The sequence below is a fragment of the Sinohyriopsis cumingii genome, chromosome 4 (genome assembly GCF_028554795.1).
Source record: "Sinohyriopsis cumingii isolate HCF-2022 chromosome 4, ASM2855479v2, whole genome shotgun sequence".
NCBI classification, from domain to species: Eukaryota; Metazoa; Mollusca; class Bivalvia; order Unionida; family Unionidae; genus Sinohyriopsis; species Sinohyriopsis cumingii.
In genome coordinates this window covers 49129116-49153639 of record NC_142964.1, presented here as the reverse complement: position 1 = coordinate 49153639, position 24524 = coordinate 49129116, and the positions used below count along the sequence as shown (strand labels likewise).

Sequence of the window (24524 nt, the reverse complement as noted above, 5' to 3'; positions counted from 1 at the left end):
AATTGTCTTTTATACATATATCGTATTAATTGACAATAGGAAAATGAATTTCATTCAAATAATTTAAATAGTCTGTAAAATGTGGGAAATAATACTGAAATTATGAAGTTTATCAATTCACGCAACATGTTTACCTTCGTCGCTATTGAGGAGAAAAGAAAAACAAAACAACTAAATATCAATATATATCCCCTTAGATGTCCCCAAATGGGCAGATTCCTTCGGATAAAGAGCCCTCAAGGAAACGCCTCAAACATCCCACTAAACAGGCAAATGTATTTATAAGAGAAGACACTCATTCCGACGGTAACAAAACAAGGAACCGTGATACATCTTTTCGTTTGGAAAGTTAGGGATAAAACATGCGGCATCCTTCTGACCCTGAAAACGGATTTGATGCGCAGGTATGTACATCACAGCAGTATCTGTTGACACAAATAATATATAAGGATAGGAAGCTGAGCCAAATGCTTACCAAAGTTTTCAGAATTTTATATCGCATACCTGATTCTCAGTAATTGTATTATGGATGAACCAAAGAGCATCTTCGTCAATTGAGACAAAAATGCGAATCATAAACTGATAGTTGTCACGACATTGCATTTTGTTCCTGTCCTATAATAATGTATGGCATTTCATATTAAATAAAAACAGACAAATTTATGTATCCATATAAAAAATGTACACGTCCGTGATATCCTAAAGTCATTTCATTTTTCTTTTATTTCTTCTCTACGTTTGATTATTTTAATAACTTTAAATGTATTGGAAAATAAAGATATATGTAGACATTTTAAAAACATAGTTTAGCTCATCAGATCAAAACTATTATATTTCAGCCGGAGATTGCAGTGCAAACATGATTTAAGAAACTATCAATTTTGTCGAAGCACACTTCATTGCAGAAGACCTATTTCTAAATACAAAATATACGTTTTTTTAGGACATTACGTTAGAAACTACCTGACAACGAACTCCAATGCTGATTGTATTCCTTCCCAAAGATATTTCACGTTTAATGTTGATGCTAAATAGTCTAGTCATAAACCAAAGGAACACAACTTTATTTTCAAAAAAGTAAATCTCTCTCTCTCTCTCTCTCTCTCTCTCTCTCGCACAGACATGATGTGGTGATATAGGTAAAAAGCAATTACATATATGGCACCTTTTTCAGGAGGCAATACTGAAGGCGAATGCACGCACGAAGAAATGGATTGCATATTCTGTTGTTGTCGGAAGTTTTGCCCTTTTCGCTATTGCTGGAATTCTGATTGGATTATATCTAACCGGAAATCTCCGACAGGTGCTTCCGGATCAGGTAGGAGGCTGTAATCTCTCTCTCTCTCTCTCTCTCTCTCTCTCTCTCTCTTATTGAAATATAGTGTGTAACGCTAGATTTTACAGTGCTGATTAAGTAATATACTTTCTGCACCTTGAAACAAAAACTTATTGAAGTAAAAGATAAAAAGAGCGAACATTCAACAAGATTATTCCACCACCACCCGACTCCTCTCTCTCTCTCTCTCTCTCTCTCTCTCTCTCTCTCTCTCTCTCTCTCTCAGCACGTTAGACATGCGCAATGTATACAACGTTAATGGATGGACTCACTCTTTGTCGTGGGTAATTTGACGTGCTGTACAAATAACATATCAATGACATAACCAGTTCATCCTGTATAAACACTGCATTTCTTAGCTTTTGATAATAAATAAAAAAAGATTTAATCAGATTTAATACAGATTCAATCTGAAATAGACCTTTAATTGCACAGTTGTTAAAAGACCGAATTCGTTAACTATATGAGAATATATAAGAAACATTACCCTGCATCGGCGTAAATATTCAAAGTTTATCTTTGATTTTTGGACGTTGACATGAGTTTTGTAAAGATCGTTTAAAATTCTATTCATTGGTCTGTTCGACCTTGGTTTATCAGAAACTGTGTGTCTGAGTTAGTCTTTTAACGTAGCTTTAACAATTTAATTATATCGCTACGATGTCTGCAGTGTGGAAGTTTATAGTGATGTCTAGCAATGGGGCATCATGCCGCAGACATGTGGCATCATGTCCCGCCGAGTCACATTATCCTTTCAACCAGGCCGACCAGTCTTAACACTAATGTCTTAAAGCTGTGTGTCAAGCGAGGCAGCTGTTAGTACCATTTTAATAAGTCCTTGGTATGACTCGGCCGGGGTTCGAACCGAAGCGGACGCTCTAGCCACTTAGGCCACAGGTACGGTGGTTTATCAGAAATATATTTAATCATGATAAGAAAACTGTATCAGGTATCAGTTGTAAACAAATATATATATATATATATATATATATATATATATATATATATATATATATATATATATATATATATATATATATATATATATATATATATATATATATATATTTGTTTACAACTGATACAGTTTTCTTATCATGATTAAATGCGATTCTGGGAATTAAAATGAATACTATACTAAATTTGATATATCCATTCATCACCTGGAGAGAACACGATCACAGTCCTTTACAACTGACATCAGGATCAGGCTCCGTATTTATTTCGTTGCCATTGCGTCATAATTCCTGTAGTCGATAGGCAGCAGAGAATTATCAACCTCCATCTTTTGAAACAGGTACAGGATTTCATCAGACTCAGACGAAGATTCTGATCTTTAGATTCCTTCATTCGTCCTTATTTTCCATTAAACTATTTTCCATATTTAATAATATTATCCAGCACAACATCACAATTTTAAGATCTCTTATATGTAAATTAGCTTCTTCCCCTATCGAATCAAAACCTGATCTTAAGTGTGAACCCTGAGAACGTTGATGAATAAGGAGCGTGACAGCTGTCTCACAAGGCAAATGTTTATATTATTCCTTGCTGAAATCTAGCTTCTCTCATTCTTATTATCATCCGAAAATATATTAATACATTAACTACGTCGTTGTGGAGCTTGTGAGTCTCGCTTTCTAACTAAACGACTAGAAAACGACTTATTCTAGTGCAAATGTCACCGTTTTTAATGAACATAAGCAAATACCTATAATTTTTATTTTAAAAAAAACTGTGTAATTGAATTTGCAACCTTGGGCGTATTGTAATGTTTTCTGGTATTTTTTGTCAGTGAACGTAAATTATTTTGTCGAATTATTGGATTTCATATGGTCTAAAAATGTAATTACTAATAATTATTAATTTGTTTAAATGTGACTTATGCGACGCAAGACATTTTAAATAAACTTATATTGTCTTTTAAATACTAAGTAATCTCTGTTAAAGCTACGTTATGTATTAAAAATACATTTTTTACAGTTAATGGTCATGGCGTCGAGTGGGATGAACATAAATCATGCTGAACTAATAATGTCAATTTATGATGGACAACATATCATGACCTCACGGTGGACATAAGACGTGACCGCCGCTGACTGACCAAACAACTAAACGTCACATCTACTAATTAGTATCGATTAGTAAGCTCCCTTTGTATAACGTCCTCTCTAACAACAATGTTCGATTGTCTCATTTTGAGGGTCCCATCAGTCATCATAATGCATTTCCCTAGAAAGAGTGTTTTACACTAACGATAATTGATCACTTACATGACATACTGACCACAGTCATGTCCAGAGATCTTGGAATACTATCCCTTCACATGTATGTCCTTCCTCAAATCTCTATTTTTTATTGATTCATTCCTCTTGCTGAACAAATCGATGTCATAGTTTAATTGTCTGTAGTTTGTTACATATCTCTTGAGCAAATAATTCGTTTGAGCCAATAAATTTACAAAACTTATATGACAAACTAATTCAACCAAAATTTTAAAAATGAAAAGGTTGAGAGTTGCAAACATGTTTTAATAGTCAGGCACGTCTAATAAATAATAGATGTGAAATAATATGGTCGATTCAGAGGAATAATTTAAAAGGATGTTCATACATAATCGGAATCAAATTTATGTCTGCAATTTTTAACTTTATTCATGACGGTTTTAAATTAACTGGAAAGACAAGAAAGTCAACAACCAATGTCTGGTGACTTCGCAGAACATGACTTAACTCAACAATATACAAATATTTCGAACTTTTGTGGTAATGAAGAGGTAGAAAATATGGTAGAAATTTGAATATGGTAGCAGTTAGAAAAAGCCCGATAATCAATTTCAACAACGAATCGAACCAGAGATTCGTGTTCCGGCAAAGTCGAATACACAAAAGTGCTCAGTCTATTCTCTGAATTAGGTACTTTTAATGACAGATAGAAGGTTAGACACATAAGGACAAACATACAGACTCCTTGCATACTTTAGGCAGGCTGATAAGCATTTGTACGATGTGAATACTTTTGCCAGAGGCTCTGAAAATTTTAAACGTTTATGAGTTCTTTCTAAGAAGATGTAACGTAAATTATCGTACTCTTTGAATTATTCACTGTCTAAAAAAATGTATTTAATAAACGAAAGTTCCCGAAGCTTGAAGTGTTTCAAGTTCGTTATCAATTGTAATTTTAAGTTCTTTAGTGTGATGTTACATCTACTTCGGTTTCGGACATTCAAAGGAGCCAATATGTGTCACGTCTTGACATTGACTTCAGCGATACAACATCTCGAAAAGACGGATATCATCAAGATACAGCAATCGTCTGTAAATGTATCCAGTCGTCAATGATTTAGATTAATAATCTGCAAACAAATATATTTAAAAAAATATACATCCGACTGATTTTGCACCGAAACGTGTGCTTGGGAAATTGTATTGTACATATCATTAAGTTAAAAATATCTCAGAATATATGGTGGACGATGACATACACCTAGATGCTTCAACCATTTTCAGGGACATAGCCGCTATCAAAGACTGTCAATGAAACAAATATCATTTATCTTAAAGCCGCACTCCTTGCCGAAACGCGTCTTTAACTGATATAACGCGTTAGTTGTACCAGTATAAACAATTATTTCACTGAAATTCCACCCAAATTGATCAGTTTGACTTGTCTAGACTTTTTGGTTGTTTGTTTGGTTTGGGGATTTGGGGAGGGGTAGGGTGGGGTTGTTTGTTTGTTTGTTGTTTGTTTTGTTTTTATTTAAATCCCAATATGACGAACTATAAAATAATGTATACTATACATAGTGTCGTGGAGGTTTGAAAAACGTAGAGATTTAAAAAAAACTAGTCTCTCTATCCCCATGGTAAATATGAGGTTTCTGATTGGATAAAAGTAACTTTTATTGAGATACAATGGGTTCCAGGTCGGATACAAATTACCTGGTAGTAACACTGGAAAAACGAATTTGTTTATGTATATATTTATATCTACGTGCTCAACACCGAAATTATCTCAACCTCAGGTTAATTATTGGTGACCCATGTACAGTTGCGTGTTTCACGCGGACGTTTTCGCAGCTTTGTATCGTGATACGCATGAGAGACAAACAAAACCGAGCGCGGAGCCCCGAGTGGCCGAGTGATCTAAAACGCTCTCCATTACGAATCACTGCCATCTCACCTCTGTCTGTCTCGGATTCGGCTAATGTGGGTATCTGAGAAACCTTGCCAGTAGCTTCTCGTGGGTCGGTGGTTCTTTCTGGGATTTTCTCGGATTCTTCCTCCACCATCAGTACTGGCCGCCATGTATAGCCTATCGTGAGCTGAAAAATGGCGTTAAACCCTACAACAACAACAACAACACCCGAGCGCAATTATATACGGTCTTTGTAGCATGGACCCACTTGGTTCTCTTCTCTTCCACTGCATAAACAGACGTACCAGTTTTCCCTATCACTGGTATTCCTTGTTTGCAACAGAAAACAAAATTATCATTGGTAGAGGCATAAATTTATAAAATGCCTCTATTTTAATATACATTTTCCCCCAGGATGAAATGCAGCTAAAATTAGAAATACATATGCCAACAATCAAGCGCGCCTACCTGTCTTTTTGTATATCACTATAGCAAACCTGTTTGCACTGTCAGCATTAAGGAAATTATAAATCTAGAAGGAAATTTGCATATGTCAAATTTGCATATTTGAATACATACCTTTTAATTATGTTCCCGATAATTTCAAACCATACAACAGAGCTATCTTTAACGCTGTAAATCACAACAGGATGTTTTAATGGTTATTTCGTTACATACAAATCTGACACACATCATTAAACATATATTGGTGGAAAGTAACATGAATATAACATTGTATAATGATATGTTGTTTTAAATGATCAATAATGTAATGATAGTATCAATAATTTTGACATTATATATGTGCAAACCAACAATTTTACTATCAAATATACATTTAAAACATAGGGTTTTTTTCTTCCTACATTTATTTGTTTCCATCTGGTACTTTCTACGTTTGCCCTTTACAAGTAAGATATACAAACTTCAATGTGTTTGTATAACTTTTAATTTTCTATGCAAGTACGAATAGAAACAGTCCAATATCTTATTCAACAACAGTATACATCTTTGTCAATAACTAGCATAATATAAGAACATCTTTGTCAATAACTAGCATAATATAAGAACATCTTTGTCAATAACTAGAATAATATAAGAACATTTTTGTCAATGATTAACATAATACAAGAACATCTTTGTCAATGACTAACATAATATAATAGCATCTTTGTCAATGACTAACATAATATAAGAACATCTTTGTCAATAACTAGAATAATATAAGAACATCTTTGTCAATAACTAGCATAATATAAGAACATCTTTGTCAATAACTAGCATAATATAAGAACATCTTTGTCAATAACTAGAATAATATAAGAACATCTTTGTCAATAACTAGCATAATATAAGAACACCATCGTCAATAACTAACATAATGTAAGAACACCATTGTCAATAACTAGCATGATATAATAACATCTTTGTCAATGACTAACATAATATAAGAACATCTTTGTCAATAACTAGCATAATATAATAACATCTTTGTCAATGACTAAATAATATAAAAACATCTTTGTCAAAAACTAGCATAATATAATAACATCTTTGTCAATTACTAACATAATATAAGAACATCTTTGTCAATAACTAGCATAATGTAATAACATCTTTGTCAATGACTAGCATAATATAATAACATCTTTGTCAATAACTAGCATAATATAGGAACACCATCGTCAATAACTAGCATAATATAAGAACACGATCGTCAATAACTAGCATAATATAAGAACACCTTTGTAAATAACTAGCATAATATAGGAACACCATCGTCAATAACTAGCATAATATAAGAACATTTTTGTCAATGATTAACATAATACAAGAACATCTTTGTCAATGACTAACATAATATAATAGCATCTTTGTCAATGACTAACATAATATAAGGACATCTTTGTCAATGACTAACATAAAATAAGAACATCTTTGTCAATAACTAGCATAATATAAGAACATCTTTGTCAATAACTAGCATAATATAGGAACACCATCGTCAATAACTAGCATAATATAAGAACACCATCGTCAATAACTAGCATAATATAAGAACATCTTTGTCAATAATTAATATAATCTAAGAACATCTTTGTCAATAACTAGCATAACATAATATAAGAACATCTTTGTCAATAACTAGCATAATATAAGAACATCTTTGTCAATAGCTAGCATAACACAAGACATAAAAACACCATTGTCAGTGACTAACATAATATAAGAACATCACTGTCAATAACTAGCATAACATAAGAACATCATTGTCAATAACTAGCATAACATAAGAACATCATTGTCAATAACTAGCATAATAAGAACATCTTTATCGCTAACATGTACAACAAAAGAACATCTTTATCAATACCAAGAATACTAATAGCAAATGCGGATGCAAATCAAGAAATCATGTCTTCCCTGCAATGGTTTATGAAAACAAAGTTGTTTGATGAGAATTTTGGGACCCTGTTGCGGGGTTTGCTTGAATGGTTGCTACGCAATTGAGCCAATGAAATATACATTTTGTAACTTCATATTTATACTTGCAGCAACTGTTTTCTTTATTTTCTTTTAGACATAACCGTGTTTTCGTTTCAAATTCATTATTACAGCTTGCTAAGTTAGGCTATCACAACGAGAGTAAATGTTTGTATTTTTTCATAAAACGACAAACGTATACATTCATGAATGATTATTTCCATTCCTAGGATGACCGTGGTCTAATGATATGTGTCGGTATGTAAAATACACTTATTCCTAGTGGTTAGTATTTCACATAGAATTCAAGAGTTCAGCTTAAGAAATACCCTAAGGAACGCTTGAATGTTTCCATAGAAAGCAACACAACAGAGAACAGCATGTAGGTTCCTATTATTTATGTGTGCCCCTAATACAGCATATCGTTGTATAAAGTATATTCTAGTAGCGCGAAATAATAAATCAAACAGAAAATTCGCAAAAGGAAATACTACATTCTGCAGTGACCGTTCTCGATGGATTTGCTCTGTCAACAGGTGCTGGCAAAACGCAAACAAACGAGGTGATGATATTTTAACTGTGACACAAGCCATTAATCTGTCGGTTTTTATCATTGTAGGACGATAGCATATACTCCCGGACACACGGCGATGCACTGACAGGAGATTTCGCACAGAACCAGTTTGGTTCCAAGAAACTGGACGGCAGCGTGGACCCATTGGTAGGTGACACGCCATACAAGTTAGGAACTCTTGGCCTCTTCTGTTGTTGTTTTTTCCTTGCACAATTAGGCGCTGGAAATTCCACAATCTGAGCTTTTGTCTTCTTCATTTTTGTCTCCAAGCAAAGTTATACACAGGAAATCCCGCTGATCCGAACTTTTTCCCCTTGTTATTTTACTATATGCACAAAAAAGCAGAAAGAGAAAAAGAATCCCATTACTTCAACAAAGCGGTAGAGAAAGGCAATACTATATTAAACAGACTTAGATTCAATTGAAATATAACCTGTATCGAGTTTATTTAACACATAAACTTTCTTGTTCATTCTGAATTTAGTATGAAAGTTCGACATACTTTTTATTTGACTATAATAACTAACATTGACAGAGAATTTAACTCATTCCATTCTTCTAATTGACGTCGACAGAGAATTTGCCTCATTCGACTGTCCTAAATAACATCGACAGAGAATTTAACTCATTCCGCTGTTATAATTAACATCGATGGAGAATTTAACTCATTCGACAGTACACATTGATATCGACAGAGAATATTTCTCATTTTACTGTCTGTCCCAAGGGACCTAGAGACGTTTCTGATATACTATCAGATTGTTTCTGTCCGTAGCTATCTTCAATAATTGAAATGGAACCACTGATTTTCTACTACCAACACTGAATTCATTTGCAAACAAGTATCGACAATATTCAAATCAATATATTTTCTTATCTCTTGTATAACTGCATTATGTTTTGTGATAGATGCGTGTCACTTTCTATTAAGCTTTTCTTCTTTTTAGTCATCGTCATCATCCTTTTGATCTACTTCTCATGCTTCTAAAATCTTGAAATATTACTCTGATCGTTTCACATTTCTTTCCCAAAACAACGGTTTAGAAATTCAATATTTTCTTCAAATCCTGCCTCTTGTACATTGATGTTTATTAATAATTCTCAACAGTCGAGTCGTTTTGAAAAAACGTTTTTTTTGTTAATTCCATTGCTTACTTTGTAATTGAACACAATAAAACTTGTGATACAAAACGAAGGAGTTCATGCGGACGTAAAAGAGAACACTTAAACCAAATTTCGACAGAAAATTGAAATAAGATTGGCAGTGGTTACATTATTACGTTTAGAGGATTGTCATTACCGTTTATAGTGGCTATTGTGAAATTTCAATTGATTTTGAATAGATATTTAAAGAAAGAAGATAAGTTATAAATGTATAGATTAATGTTCTGGTGTTAATACAGGCAAATGTTACCTAAGGGGAAATCATGGTCCGGTCTAAATGACACAATTTATACTTGACTAGTGGAAAATATTCAATAATTCCAGTAGTTCCGGTTTGTCTTTTACAAATAATGCACATGAATTGGGTGTAGAAACATTGCAAAATAAATCTAATTGGAAAGTCCTAATAAAAACAAAATAATTGGTAAGTCATAATAAAAGTAAAATAATTGGTGTGGGTTTATTCTTCTTCATAACTCCGAGAAATACCAATGGTTTTCTTTCTCGTTTTAATGCAATTAATGCCAACGTTTCCTCCTTTGAAATATTTTATAATTCTTTGCATATACATGAGACTAATGACTCATTTAAGGTAGGCATAGTAATGATAGATGAGATTCTGTCTTTTTGATGAAGTCACGTCGTATGAGATTTGATGACCTTGCATACGTCATGCTTTTAACATATTGCTCAAATAGTGTCAATTTATGGCAAACATCCTGTGAAATACAATGTATATCCGACACTAAATTAGGAATGAATATGTGTTACAATGTAAATTACTTGCAGTCATAAAATATATTTAAAAGACGGAAACTTTAATGACATTGGCAGTATAGCTTAGGGATGACCATTGGCAAAATTTCATCCACAGAACAAATGTTACTTATAATGGCATTGCAGAGACACAAACTTATACGCAATTTTCATAAACTCATTAGAATATGTTTATGTGGGTTTATAGTTTTAAATCCTAAACATACGCAGAAGACCAGTCAGTGATGGTTTTGCTCTTGACTTAAACCATTATCTGTATTGACCAAAGAAAACGTATTAACCAGAAAAAGAAAACGTATTAACCAGATAAAGAAAACGTATTAACCAGATAAAGAAAACGTATTAACCACTTCCTAATGTTGACCCATTCCATTACTTTATAAATCCTCATCATTTTCAAATGACACGCTGATTTTTGTAGGTCTCAATGTTTCCTATCTTGGTTTCTTGATTAGCTGTTTTGATTCAGGGAAGTGGCCCCTCGGTTGGATTTCTTGGTTGAATTGATTTTGGATTTATTTGTTGGTTCACTAATTGACATGAACATGTCTTAGCTTTTATTATGCATTATGCGAGAATGGAGGTTGGCAACTGACATAAATTACTGTTATTTGTGCCAAATAAGGCTCCGCTAACAAACATTGTCACTAATCATTCACAAATATCCATTTATTTTAGATGATAATTTGTTCCTTTTATTTCAGATGATAATTTGTTCCATTCATTTTAGATGATAATTTGTTTCATTTGTTTCTGATTTCAGATGATAATTTGTTCCATTTATTTCAGATGATAGTTTGTTCCATTTGTTTCCGATGATAATTTGTTTTCCAAACATATATACACAAAACCTTTTAATCCTATGAAAACTGGTTTCACCCTAAGGAAAAAAACAGACAATAGGTTTACCACATGGAGTATACTATTTAATATAACCGCAACAGTTCTTGTTTTGAGGTCTTAACGCCATTTCTCAGCGCACGATATGTTATACATTGGCGGCCAGCATAACTGGTGGAGAAAGAACCCTGAAGAAAAACAACGAGAAGAACTACCGACCCACGGGATGCCACTGGCAGCTTTCTCACATTGGCCGAGCCCGAGACTCAAACGCACGTGAACATAGGTGAGAAAGCAGTGATCGATAATGGCGAGCGCTCGGCTACTCGGGGCTCCAACAGATTATAGAATAATATCTCCTTTAGGTTTTATTTCAGCGCTACGTATTTACCTACCTTCCTACATACATACATACATACATACATACATGCATACATACATACATACATACATACATACATACATACATACATACAGGCATAAATACATACATACATACATACATACATACATACAGGCATACATACATACATACATACGTACGTACATACATACATATATACATACATACATACAAAACAAATATACAGTGCATGTAAACATTAACTTTATACTATATATATATATATATATATATATATATATATATATATATATATATATATATATATATATATATATATATATATATGATATTATGTACCTCCTATAAATATTTGTTTTGGACCTGTATCATTCATTACGAATTATTATTATTATTATTATTATTATTATTATTATTATTATTATTATTATTATTATAGGCAGGCGGTGTCCCTGTTAAATTACCTACCACTATTAACCCTGTCCTGCTCCTAGCGGCGAAAGACTCAGATCTGGTGGACAAAGTTGCTGACGCAGTCAGCGACACCGCTGATATAGTCAAGGACGCAGCGGGAGACGCCGTAGATGCAGTTAAGGACGTAGTCGATGACGTCGTTGACTCTGTAGGCGATGCTGCGAGTGATGTAGTCGATAATGTCGGCGATGCACTCGACACAGTAAAAGATGGTTTGGAAGGAATCGTAGACGCCCATAAGGATGTTGTTGAAGATACCCTGGGCGATGCTGTTGATTTAGTTAAAGATGCTGTAGATACAATCGCAGATAAGACCGATGATGTTTTTGACGATGTTCTTACTGGCGTTGACGTGGATGACATAGGAGATGATATGGGAGATAACGTTGGCTTGACAGTAAAAGATATTGGAGATGCCGTAGAAAATCTAGGTGGCGTCGCCAAAGACGCATCGGATGAGGTGAAAGATATATTAGACGATGTTCTTGATGATGCAGATGATAAATCAGACGAAATCATTGAAGAAGCTGGAGATAAGTTAAAAGACACATTAAAAATAATATCTAAAGCAGGAGAAAATATCAAAGACGGCCTAGACGATGCAGTTGAGAATATCAAAGACGGTGTTGAAGGTGCTTTGGAAGGTGTAGACGATATAGTCGATGATTCCCGCGACGATGATATCTTGGAAGGTATTAAAACGGTAATAAAAGGTGTTGGTGATTCTGTTGGGGAGGTAGTGGACAAGACGAAAGATCTGGTAAAAAATATTGGCGAGAATCTTGCACCAAGTAAAATTTTAGACGATGGTATACGTGGCACGGATGGTCTGGGTGATGGTCTTGGCGATGATTTAGAGGTAGGTGAATTTGATGACAATAGTGATATATTGCATGACGTCTTGCATGATGCAGTAGATGATGTAGATGATAGTAACGATGACACTGGTGAGGGTAACGTGAAAACTGTAGGCCACGGAAATCCAGGAGAGTTGCATGCCACTATTAAGGATGCTGTTGGTAATGTTGGGGACGATGATATACATCGTAATTCAAATAAAACTAATTTGGATAAAGATGATGACGATGACAGTGATGAGAATGAAGATGACAATAAAGCAAAGATAGTCGTGGGCAACATAGAAGTCATATCAAAACCAATCAAAGGAGCTTTAGAAGTGATCGTGGATAAGGACGATGGTCGTAACAATGGTGGCATAGCTGACGTCCTTGACGATGTACTTGATGACGGAAGAGCAAGTGATGATAACTCACCTGTTATGCATGTATTTTCAGGTATTAATATAGATGGTGATGGGGTAGATGATATTTAGTATAACATACACAGCGGTAAAACTGGTGATACTAATTCCAATGAAATTTACGACCAACTACATATCGCAGTTACTCAAAGACTTAAAGTTCAAATTACCACAGATAAAGCTATCTAGATTATGACGAAGAACAATGACAATGACGGGAACGACGACTACAATGAAAATGATAATGACAGTGATAACTACGATAGACATAAAAACAGTTATCGTAATGCCAGTAAAATCATATAGTTGTTGCATGGAAAAACTAGTCATGATCTGAAATGTAGTAGTAAAGACAAAATAGTCGATAATATCCAAGGTGTAGGTCACACTCGTGTTTTGTTTGATAAATTTGATGATCGAACTCACGTTTTATTTCCAGAGAAACTAGGAGTTCGAGTTCCAGGAACTGAACTCCACATCGATGAGGCAAATGATGATCAAAGAGATGACACTACTGGAAGAAGAGATTTTTCTGACAATGATGATGATGACGACATTGCTGATAATATCAATAGAAACGTAGCTGATTTCGTACAAGCTGATGCAAACAATGAAGCTATACGACGCAATAATAAAAATAATGACCACGACAGTGACGACGACAATGACGACGATGACAATCATAATAGCAATACAACAAAAAATAGCAACAATGGCGAAAGTCAAAATGACGGAATAATATTTGGACCAAGTCCTGATGGAATACTGTTAGGAAGACCTGACGATCAACATGAGAGTCCTTTATCATCCGTTGTACATCTGAACACTGGAACCTTCATCACCGTTAGTAGGCCCAGACCAGCTCCGGTTAGGACAAATAGAGTCTTTAGGGTAACGGTTAGCCGAAACTCTCCCCCTCAAACCATGCGCATTGGTCTATCAAACAATAATGGCGAGAGGCTTACTCTGCAGTCAAGTCCTCAGTCTTCTGTAGTATTTAATAACGATGATGATGATAATGATGATGATGATGGGAGATCACATAATATAAGTCCAGTAGTATCATCTCACAGAATTAATTCTGCTGTAACTTTCAGCACGAGCCGTCAATCTGTACATCGAAATTTCCATCCAGTCATTTCTCAGTTATCCGGACTTCTTGGGCAACCGAATCCTTTGTTATCTGTGAGATCCACGGATCCCATGTCTCCTTTTGCACCCGTGTCTTCATTGCCTAATCCATGGAGCGACCAGTCAGATTCGAACGACTGGCAGGGACAAACAGGTTTCGGTGGGTCGGGGTCAGACTAGGGAATGCTTGGACAAATATGACTGGATCATGGTCAAGATTAAAAAGATTACTCGTCAGGTCATCAAGTGAGTTTTATCTTCAGTGAATCGCGTTATGCGAAACTGATCTTGCATTATAGTCCTAACTTTAAGGTCAATAACTATATGATCGGGTTAACTTAAAATCACTTGGGTCAAATTGCATTCATCACACAATCATGTCTGATGCGAGTTTATTCCAATCGGTGATTAAAACAAAGCAATCATACAAATGACCTGTTATGTCAATATTTAATCAAACAAATCTGGCTTTTAAGACACAACTTCCTAAATTGGCGACATTACAACTGTAAGTATTATAAAAGAGTCACCAATTGCTGTTAACTGTAAATTTTAATTTCGTAATTGTTTTCATTCATTTGGCGGATTAGACGAGGGATTTAACAGAATGAGCCTTCGTTCAAGTTTAACTTTAAACACGTACATTTCATTAAAATATTACAGCAAACGAAATATGTTAAATCACATCATCTTAAGAAATGTATTCAAAAATTCCCATCATAAATTAGATTATTTGAATTATATACGTACAAATAGCAAATAAAAGGAAATATTAATCAAGTTATGTAGGGTTGGGGGTTGGGGTGTTTTGTACAAATTCAGTGAAGTTTTATCATGGGAATTTTCCTTAGCAACTCGCAAATCATATGGAACTATATGACTCCTTTTAAATTAAATTAAAGACTTAATTATATGGCCAGTGTGTAAAACCGATTTTATAAATTCGTCACTGATCGGTGGGTAATGAATAGCAATTCTTCATTTTACCTTGCTTACTCTTGAATTGTTACTAATAAATACGCTTCTTAATATGACTGACCAATGAATGATGAATTTACGTTAACGGGTAGTAAATGTTGAACATAAATGGATAGGACAATGTTTAGGGCAATCTGAATCCTAGAGCACGGAAATGAGATCTACAGATGGACTACACTTAAGGTCAGTCAGTTAAAATTACCTATATTTCTAAGTTTGTTCGATCCTTTTCAGTGAACGAGGCTTGAATTTTTCTCTAGCCGGTAGCATAGTATATGACAGCATTATATACTTAGTTAATTGACATTTCAATTTTTATATTGCTCCGCTTCTTACATCTCCGATGCTTGCTACTCCGACTTTATGCGGCTCCATACACACGACGCGCTGTACGTCTCTATGGGTCTTGCTCCTCGGATTCCATGCGGCTCCCTACACCACCTCTACTTGGCTCTCTGCTCCCCCTCTATACGACGCAGTGTACACCTCTATGGGGCTTGCTCCTCTGATTCCAGGCGGCTCCCTACCCCACCTCTACTTGGCTCTCTGCTCCCCCTCTATACGACGCAGTGTACACCTGTATGGGGCTTGCTCCTTTAATTCCATGTGGCTCCCCACACCACCTCTACTTGGCTCTATGCTCCCCCTCTATACAGCGCAGTGTACACCTCTATGGGGCTTGCAACTCGGATTCCATGCGGCTCCCTACATCACCTCTACATGGCTCTCTGCTCCCCCTCTATACGACGCAGTGTACACCTCTATGGGGCTTGCTCCTCTGATTCCACGCGGCTCCCTACCCCACCTCTACTTGGCTCTCTGCTCCCCCTCTATACGACGCACTTTACACCTCTGTGGGGCTTGCTCCTCTCATTCCATGCGGCTTCTATGTTACTGTACAAAGTAGATTTTAAGATACAATGACAGAGTTCTCATATACTATACTACAATTAATGGATGAACACATACATTTATTAAAATGTGCATTAAAAAGAAACGAATACCTATACAGCATTATGTTAGTTCTGCCTCTCAATCTTCAGTTATGTATCGTAATGAGTTAACTATTCTGATTATACTCCGTTAGCTTCTTGATCTAAACCGGAAGTACCGTATTACTGTGCGGGGTAATGTTTGTACTTTTTCGTATACACGTATATGAACTCCTCAAGTACAGAACATATCATCAACTTATCTTTCTGAACGTATTAGTTCTGAAGTTCCCCGAAGTATCCAGATCAAATAAACCAATGCATCCTGAACACACTTGTAGTCGTCTTGTAATGGAAATGTTTAGAGAGGAGTAGAACTTTCTACCGGTGATATAGCATTTTTAATAAAATTTCAAAGCTCAACATACGTCCATTTGGGTACAGTTTTTCTCCAAATAGTTATGTTGCAGCTGTTGAAGCCAAAATTTTCATCGCTTTAATTCTCCAGTAATTTTTGCGGTGATTGTCATATACACCGGAAACTAAGGTAAGTTTGTCCTTTTTACTGGTATTCTTTCCCCTTCTAAAAGAACATATCAACTATGAATTCTAAGCTGAATTAAACACCTATCTTAACAATATACCATACGATCGTTGACTCATGAACAACATCTTTTCTAACCATTTTCAGGATAAAGTAGTGACTGATATAACCGAAAATGTTATGATTGATATATTTTTGAATTTTTTATATTTGTAATTTAAATTACATCGCGCTCGTTATGTCCTGGATCTGTTGATTTTACAGTTAATTGTCAAGAGTGCGAATTTTATTAGGTGTGATCTTCTTTCTCGAGACGTGGCATATGCTTATTGAAATATAATGTTTTCTATAATACACTGTGAATACCATCGGGCTTTGCATTTTTCGGTTTCAGTTATCCACACGTTTTTGCAACCTTACCCAACGCATCGTAAAATATATTAATACAATCTGTCTCTCTGTCTGTCTCTCTGTCTGTCTGTCTCTCTCTCTCGCGCGCTACTGGTTTATGTCTTGTATTTTGATTTGAGGTACAAACAAAACCATTGCATTGCTTACATCCCTGTAAACTTAATCAGTTTGCTATTAAATTAGCAGTAAACAGTGAATGATATTTTTAACTGATGTTGAAAACTTTAAGATTTCATGACAGAACCTTTTCATTAATAATATATATATTATGTTATGTATAGTGTAGCATGGCCTTTAGTGTTGATTTTATTTTTCTTGTAAATAGAACAAACATAAGCATTGTTTTACGGATACTAATTTTGCATTAAGGTTGTTTATCTAGCTTTACACCCATTTTGAAAGATCTTTATTCCAACGTTCCTTGATGTCGTCATCACCGTCTGGATTAAAAACGATTAGCATGCTAACATGTTTTACTCCTCGTTGTTTATTAACCTCCTCGGTCAAATCTGTTTATCTTCTGTCTCGTAAATATCAACTGAAACATCAAATTCATCATCCAATTCATCATCCAGTTCATAATTTTTGCCAAACATATATCAAAGCAATGTTCATAGTCCTCTATATTATACAATAATGATCTTTACAAATTTCCTTTAGGTGTGTGTGTGTGTTTGTGTATCTGTATGAGAGAAAGAGAGAGAGAGAGAGAGAGAGAGAGAGAGAGAGAGAGAGTCAGAGACGGAGCGATTTAAACCTGATTACATAACATGAATAAATGATTTATCAATTATATTATTGAGGTTTATACAAGTTTTCTTTTGTTTTTTTATTTTCACCCAGGTCTTAGTATGATCTTCCTCCGGGAGGTGAATACTCTAATTGACAATTTGTTGTGATAAAATCGATATTTGTCGTGATAAAATCGATATGTGTCGTAATACAATAGATATTTGTCGGAAAATATCTATTTAGTGTTATCAGGTATCTTTGAATCAGATTTTATAAGAGTGTCATGAAACCAAGTTAAGAGTACAGAGTATAAATTCATCTAAATTTAATTTAGAGTAGCTTTACAATTATTTGAATGAAACCTTCTCTTTGTTTCCTTTCAGTGTATGTCCTCTACTGGTGAGAACAATCATTTAGTTGGACTGCACTGATTCACATATTTAAGTTTCCTAACGTCCATTTTCTTCACACGTTTTGGTTCTATATGACTAAAGAACAGGTTTTGATTATTTCCACATTCGTCATCTATATTCTTAAATTACGCAGTCTTTTATAATCTTAATTAAACTTTGTCAAATTGTTTGTTGTCTACGTTGTAGTCTGCTTACTCCCTGTATATGTTTTGGACCATCTGTTATTTCCATTCTTTGCCTTTCCAGTTCACCTTTTTATAAGCTCTCTTCAACATTTAAATTTTAGCTACTTTGATGCATTAGTTTTATATTAAGTTAGTCTGTTTGATCATTATTCTCTGGTGCTCACGTATCACTCTTCAAAGCTGAACTACTTCAGGATCTTAGACCTTCTATTCTTTGACTTTCAGATTCATCCGCATCGTACTTACTAAAAGGTGATGTCTAAGCTTATCTAATTTTTTAAAGTTTGGATTCATTTCGTAGATGTTCATTGACTTTGCCGTCGTCTATACCATCATGTCCTGCTTCTTTGAGGTTTTTGATTCGTGTTTAACAGTAATTCGATATTTATTCTTATCAAATACACAACTATATTATTTATCGGTGAACAGCTATAATAGCGAAAATTTAAACACATTTTTTGCTTTAGAACTAGTCAATCTTTATTTGCAAGAACTGTTACAGTAAGTTTTTTTAAATTAGTGAATTTTTTATTTAAAGTGAAGCCTTATCATTACATTTCATTTTTCTTCCATATTTATGATGAACGGTTCTTTTTTCTTTTCTTTTGGCATTTTAATTTTTCTTTTCCATGCAGCATTGCACACATTTTATCTATCCATAATTTTTTGTTTTGTTTTCTTGAATTCATCTACAAGTCTTTGTTCATGACACTTTCAGTATGTATATTTAAGTATTTAACACAATGGACCAACATCGTCTCTCTTTTTGTAATCCTTTTATCTTCGACTATTTGTATTGATATGATTATACTAGATGAAATTATTTCAGTAATATTTTTGCATATCAGCTTAAGGTCTTTTGGTACGTTCTGGTGATATTCACTTGCTAATGTTTGGTACATATTATAGTCATTCAGTTACTAACTGTTAGTGACTTTTTCGTACATTCATTTACGTTTTTTAGTACCTTTTAGTAATTTTAATTGACAAGTAGTTAGCATATAGTAGTGATGTTTTGTGACAAATAGTCTGTACCTATGAGTGACATGTAGTTACCGACTTTGTTAACTGTCGCCTGGCTAGGATGTCTAAACAGTGTTCATCTTACCCTTACTCGACAATGAACTATTTCACAATGTGTTGAAATCAAATATCTTCACGAGAGCGATCAAATTAAACGCATCAAAATTAGAAAATACTAAACCTGTCAAACACCATTAAACTACGGAGAGATCAATTAAACAGTTTATTCAACAAACTAGAAAAATAGCAGAAAGTCTGAACAAACTAAGTTACGTTGCAATGAGTTAAAAGATGAAATTGAGGATGATCATGGAAACATTGAAAATAAATTTTCTTCTCAGAAGAATAATTAAAACTAAGTTATGTTTTTTAGCTCATTGCAAATATCACATTGCCTGATAACGAATGCTACATCATTTAAAAACTAGAGTCTTCACCAAACCAGCCAACTATGCAACAATTTGTTCCGTTATTCTCAATTGCCGTGAAATAGTTTCCTAAAGGGAGATCGTTGCAACTAGTCGGTGATGAAAACAAACGTAATATCATAGCTTTATTTAATACCACTCACAACTATAATTCTATTTTGGTTTAATGAATATTTTTAAAGTACTTCTGCAAGATGTATCAGTAAGTATTGCAATTGTGCAGAAAACAACAACTTTTTAACCCTGAAAATTTGCAGATCAAGGTTTTTAGGATTACGTTCAAATAAACTGGGCTAGCTCATGAAAAACGTCTGAAAGAGAGAACATGACAAATATCATTTACCGCGCATCGTTAGAAGCAAACTTAACGGCAATTTATAGCGTGGTGCAAGAAAACCTACTTGGTTTAAAACTACCATCAACAAGGTATATTGAAAAATATATAAATACCAATCACTATATCAGATCTCGTGATAGGCTATGTGATTGTGCGTGGTTTGACACCGAGTGGAATAGATCTTTAGACATCCACTCTGGTGCCATAGCTGTGTTCTTTTGTTTTTGCAGCCGTTGCCACAATAATTGCAGAGTTTAATATCTTGCAAAAAGTCCATAGTGTATTCGTGATTCCTTCTGTATCCCACTGATTTAATTCTTTTACAGGTTTGATTGTGTAGGATGTTGTTTAGATGTGGCCTAAATCTGCCTTGATTATCTATATTAATTAGTTCATGTTATTAATTGAAGCGTGTTAACTAACACCTTTCAGTTATCCTAGCATCCACTTTTGTACTACTTTCGTCCTCAATTTTGTTTCGATGTTGAAAGGACAAACGAGCCTTTTAGTGCAATAACAAAATAACAAAATAAAAGAGACAAATGAGTAATATAAACATATCAAATAATACATACAGTTAAATAGATCACTATTAAGCAGATAAAAATGCATTTCTTGAATATTCTATCATTTTCAAGATAAATTGCCAATATATCTTGTAAGAAATATATGTGCTCATCCATTTATTGTAGTACAGTGTGGGTTTTAGGCACTGTGTCATTTTTGTGTGATAAAATATCGTATTAAGTAGCAGGGGAGCGACATTGCAGCGAGCAGCGAGTGAAGATGCAAAAAGCTGACCGAAAAAATGGAACTTCTCGTTTGTTTGTCATCTATAGTGCCGGGTCTTTCATATACTATGCTACTGTAGTCATAAGCAACTTTCTTGTTTTGTTCTGAACGCCAGGATGTCCGGCTAAAGAAAAATACTAAGAACAAATTAAAGGAACCAAAACTGACAGAGGTTTGCAAAATATAAACTATTCATTTATTGACCGATTATTGAATAGACTAGTACTTCTTTCACATTTATCAAAACTTTTTGAGTGACAGACCCTTTTTCTGTTGCTATAGCAATTTAAAGGTGTCCTGTGGATAGTTTAATATGACGTTATAGGCCTATATATTTGTGTTTAGTTTAGAATATACATTGGTCCATTAATCTGAAAGGTTGTTTCACAGGATTGGCACAAAACTTGCAAGAAGTAAAGTAATACACTTCCGACGAAGTAATTCGTTGATCATCGCGGCTATGACTTGGAATAATTAGTCTAAATTTCCACGTAAGGAATTTTTGTGTGAAATGGCTCTGGAAGAGTTGAGTAAAAGATTTCGATGATTTTGGTGTAGGGGATAATAGTATGAAAAACGTATAGAGTGAATTGTGAGGGCATTCAGTTGTCATCATGCCTAGATCGTAATATCTCTTGGAACCGACTATTATGCACGTTTCCTTATTATTTAAGCTCTCATATGTAACTGCTCAATTAAATTTAGACAGGACTCTGTACGGCAGAATTACAAAAGAGCAAACATAACAGATTTTCATGTGCTTCTTGGTAATAGATATTTTATATATTTTTAATAACTTACTTTTTTGCGCGTGGCTTCTTTTATGCAAGATAGGCTGCTCATAAAACATTATTTCATTTTTTATTTCGCGCTGGACGTGATATAGATTATTTTAAAGAAAAAGATCTTCGGCTGTTTCGGTAACCATAATTATTTTAATAAATCTTACAAATTGGAGCTGGTCTCTAGGTCTACAAATATTGTACATAAATTTGTATTGCTTATTTGCACTGTTATGCAATTATGTTTAATATATTTATGTTACTGTTATATGTACATTGCTTTCTTTGCGGACTTTGGTCTTTGGTTTGAATGTAATAATTTCAAATATAACATTTACCACTATTAGCTACCTTCCGCATTAGGAATGATGATGAGTTGAGACAAAGTTGTCTCTCCTTAAGTCTGTAACCTAATAGTAGTGATCTTTGAGGCTAAAGCGCCCATGAAATGAAAAAGATGTCATGAAATTCAGCTAATGAAGGTTGCCAAGGCACACTACGTAAGAAATATAAATCAATATACTCAGATTTAACATTATTTTATTAATGACGAAAGATTCTTTTACTTTATTTTGTTTGATAGTTTGCTTGTTGTCTTTAAATTTCAACGTTCATACTATTGCAATCTGGGATTAACTTACAAATAATAAATGAATCTCATCTATATTACAATATACCAGTCCATTATATTTAACCATCTGCAATGTAACTAGCAGAAACATGTGTAAATGACTGAAATTAACTTATCATAAATCGAATACATTGGAATCGTTTAGTAGTATTGCGGTCAATTTGTAAATTCATAATGTTGTAATTGTACGCAGATTCAAAGTTTGTTGTCTTTACAAGTCAAAAATGGATATTTATTTCTTGCTTATGCCTATAAGATATTTGTATGTTGGTTATAACGCAAGTGTACATTTTCCAATAAAAACTACATTTCCTGATAATTGCTTTCCTCTTTAATCGTTCTAGGTCAATGTCAGCCATTTATTCATCCCTTCTGTAGCCTGCAATGAATAATTGACCAACAAAAAATATTTATTTGGGTTTAAGCCGATATACTTGGCTAACTAAACCTTTGTGGCTTTATACTTACAGAACAATGGTCCACTGTTTTGACCCCCCCCCCTCAATAATATTAATGAGTCAATCAGTCATTTTCGTGAAGGATAAAATTAGTTTGGACCAACCCGGTTCGGTTACCGTGGAATGTCCCTAGACATGTAACTTTACTCTGATCAACACAATGTCCAGTACACGACACATATTGACAATTATAGCACAATGCCCACAAACATTCCATTTTAGCTAAAATCGATTCATTGTAAAATAATTATGTGGTTACAGTGGTCAGACTAATAAATCAGTGAATAATAATAGTGAACTTTAGATTTCCATCTCCAACACGTTTTCTCAGCAGCCTGTACCACATCAAACCTTTACTTAGTGATGCTGCAAAAAAAGTCATATTTTTTAAAAAAATTCTTCCTGGAGGCGATCCACACACACACACACACACACACACACACACACACACACACAAACACTTTCATTCAGAAATGTAATATTATGGCCACACGCCTGGGCCCCTAGGAACCAGTTTAAAGATAATAACCCCTTTTAACCAACAGAATTTCTAGTCTAGACATGTGCAAGTCTAGAATCCAACGATCTGATTGGCTGATATGAGTTTGACTTAAAATTAGTAAATCAAAGTCTTAAGCCTGGACTAAAATTTAGACTTGTCGGAATATTTGTGGCCTGGTCCCCATGCGCTTCATCATGTGAAAATGTTTTACTTGTTTAGGCTCGAATAAACAGTAACACAAGAAAAAGTGAAAACAAGAAGCTTTGGGAAAAAAATACAATAATTTATTTCCCTGGAAAAATCCTGTAAAAATGAAAAAAATATGAACTTACGGTTTTATAGAATCAAGTCCAAAATTAATCCAAGAATAATCCAAGAAATATTTTTTAGTAGTCCTAATAACAAAATGTTCTACTGATTTCACGTTCGAATCCCTAGGAATAATCCAAGATGGAAGACGATGACGTATGCTGCAATCTGTAGTGTTGAAGTCTACAGTTCCTTGTAGAAAAAGAATGATCACTCCGGTTTCTGATAGCTAAATAATTTTTTTAAATAAAAACTATCATCTTTAGTGAATAAATTTACATTACAATATCGTGTAATGAAAAATATTTTTAAAAAAAACTAACAAACAATTACTTGAAATAAATATGCATTAAATCAGATATAATTAAATCAAAGATTTATAACAACTTCATCTATTAAGCGGCATTTAATTATAATTTGTAATGGACATAAGGCTGGACAGACAGATAAACACGAGGGGAATCACAGTGTATGCAGCAGCTGGTAATGGTAAAACAGCAAAATAGTGGCTATATGGTGACATTT

At 34.1% G+C, this 24524-nt stretch overlaps 1 protein-coding gene across 1 annotated transcript; it reads left to right on the top strand.

The window, feature by feature from the left end:
* The first annotated feature begins 285 nt into the window (after positions 1 to 285).
* LOC149801135 (uncharacterized) lies at positions 286 to 23049 on the top strand. The gene is made up of 5 exons (XM_089955161.1): positions 286 to 404; positions 1175 to 1318; positions 8577 to 8678; positions 12116 to 13445; positions 13851 to 23049. The coding sequence occupies exons 1-5, from the start codon at positions 363 to 365 to the stop codon at positions 14720 to 14722; spliced, it is 2490 nt and encodes an 829-aa protein (XP_089811287.1). The 5' UTR covers positions 286 to 362; the 3' UTR covers positions 14723 to 23049.
* Positions 23050 to 24524: the final 1475 nt, after the last annotated feature.

Excerpts from the sequence above, each read along its gene's own strand:
- LOC149801135 (XM_089955161.1), top strand. The coding sequence starts at position 363 with ATGCGGCATCCTTCTGACCCTGAAAACGGATTTGATGCGCAG. Across the intron at positions 405-1,174 it reads AAAACGGATTTGATGCGCAG|GAGGCAATACTGAAGGCGAA; the intron begins GTATGTACATCA and ends CACCTTTTTCAG. Across the intron at positions 1,319-8,576 it reads GACAGGTGCTTCCGGATCAG|GACGATAGCATATACTCCCG; the intron begins GTAGGAGGCTGT and ends TTATCATTGTAG.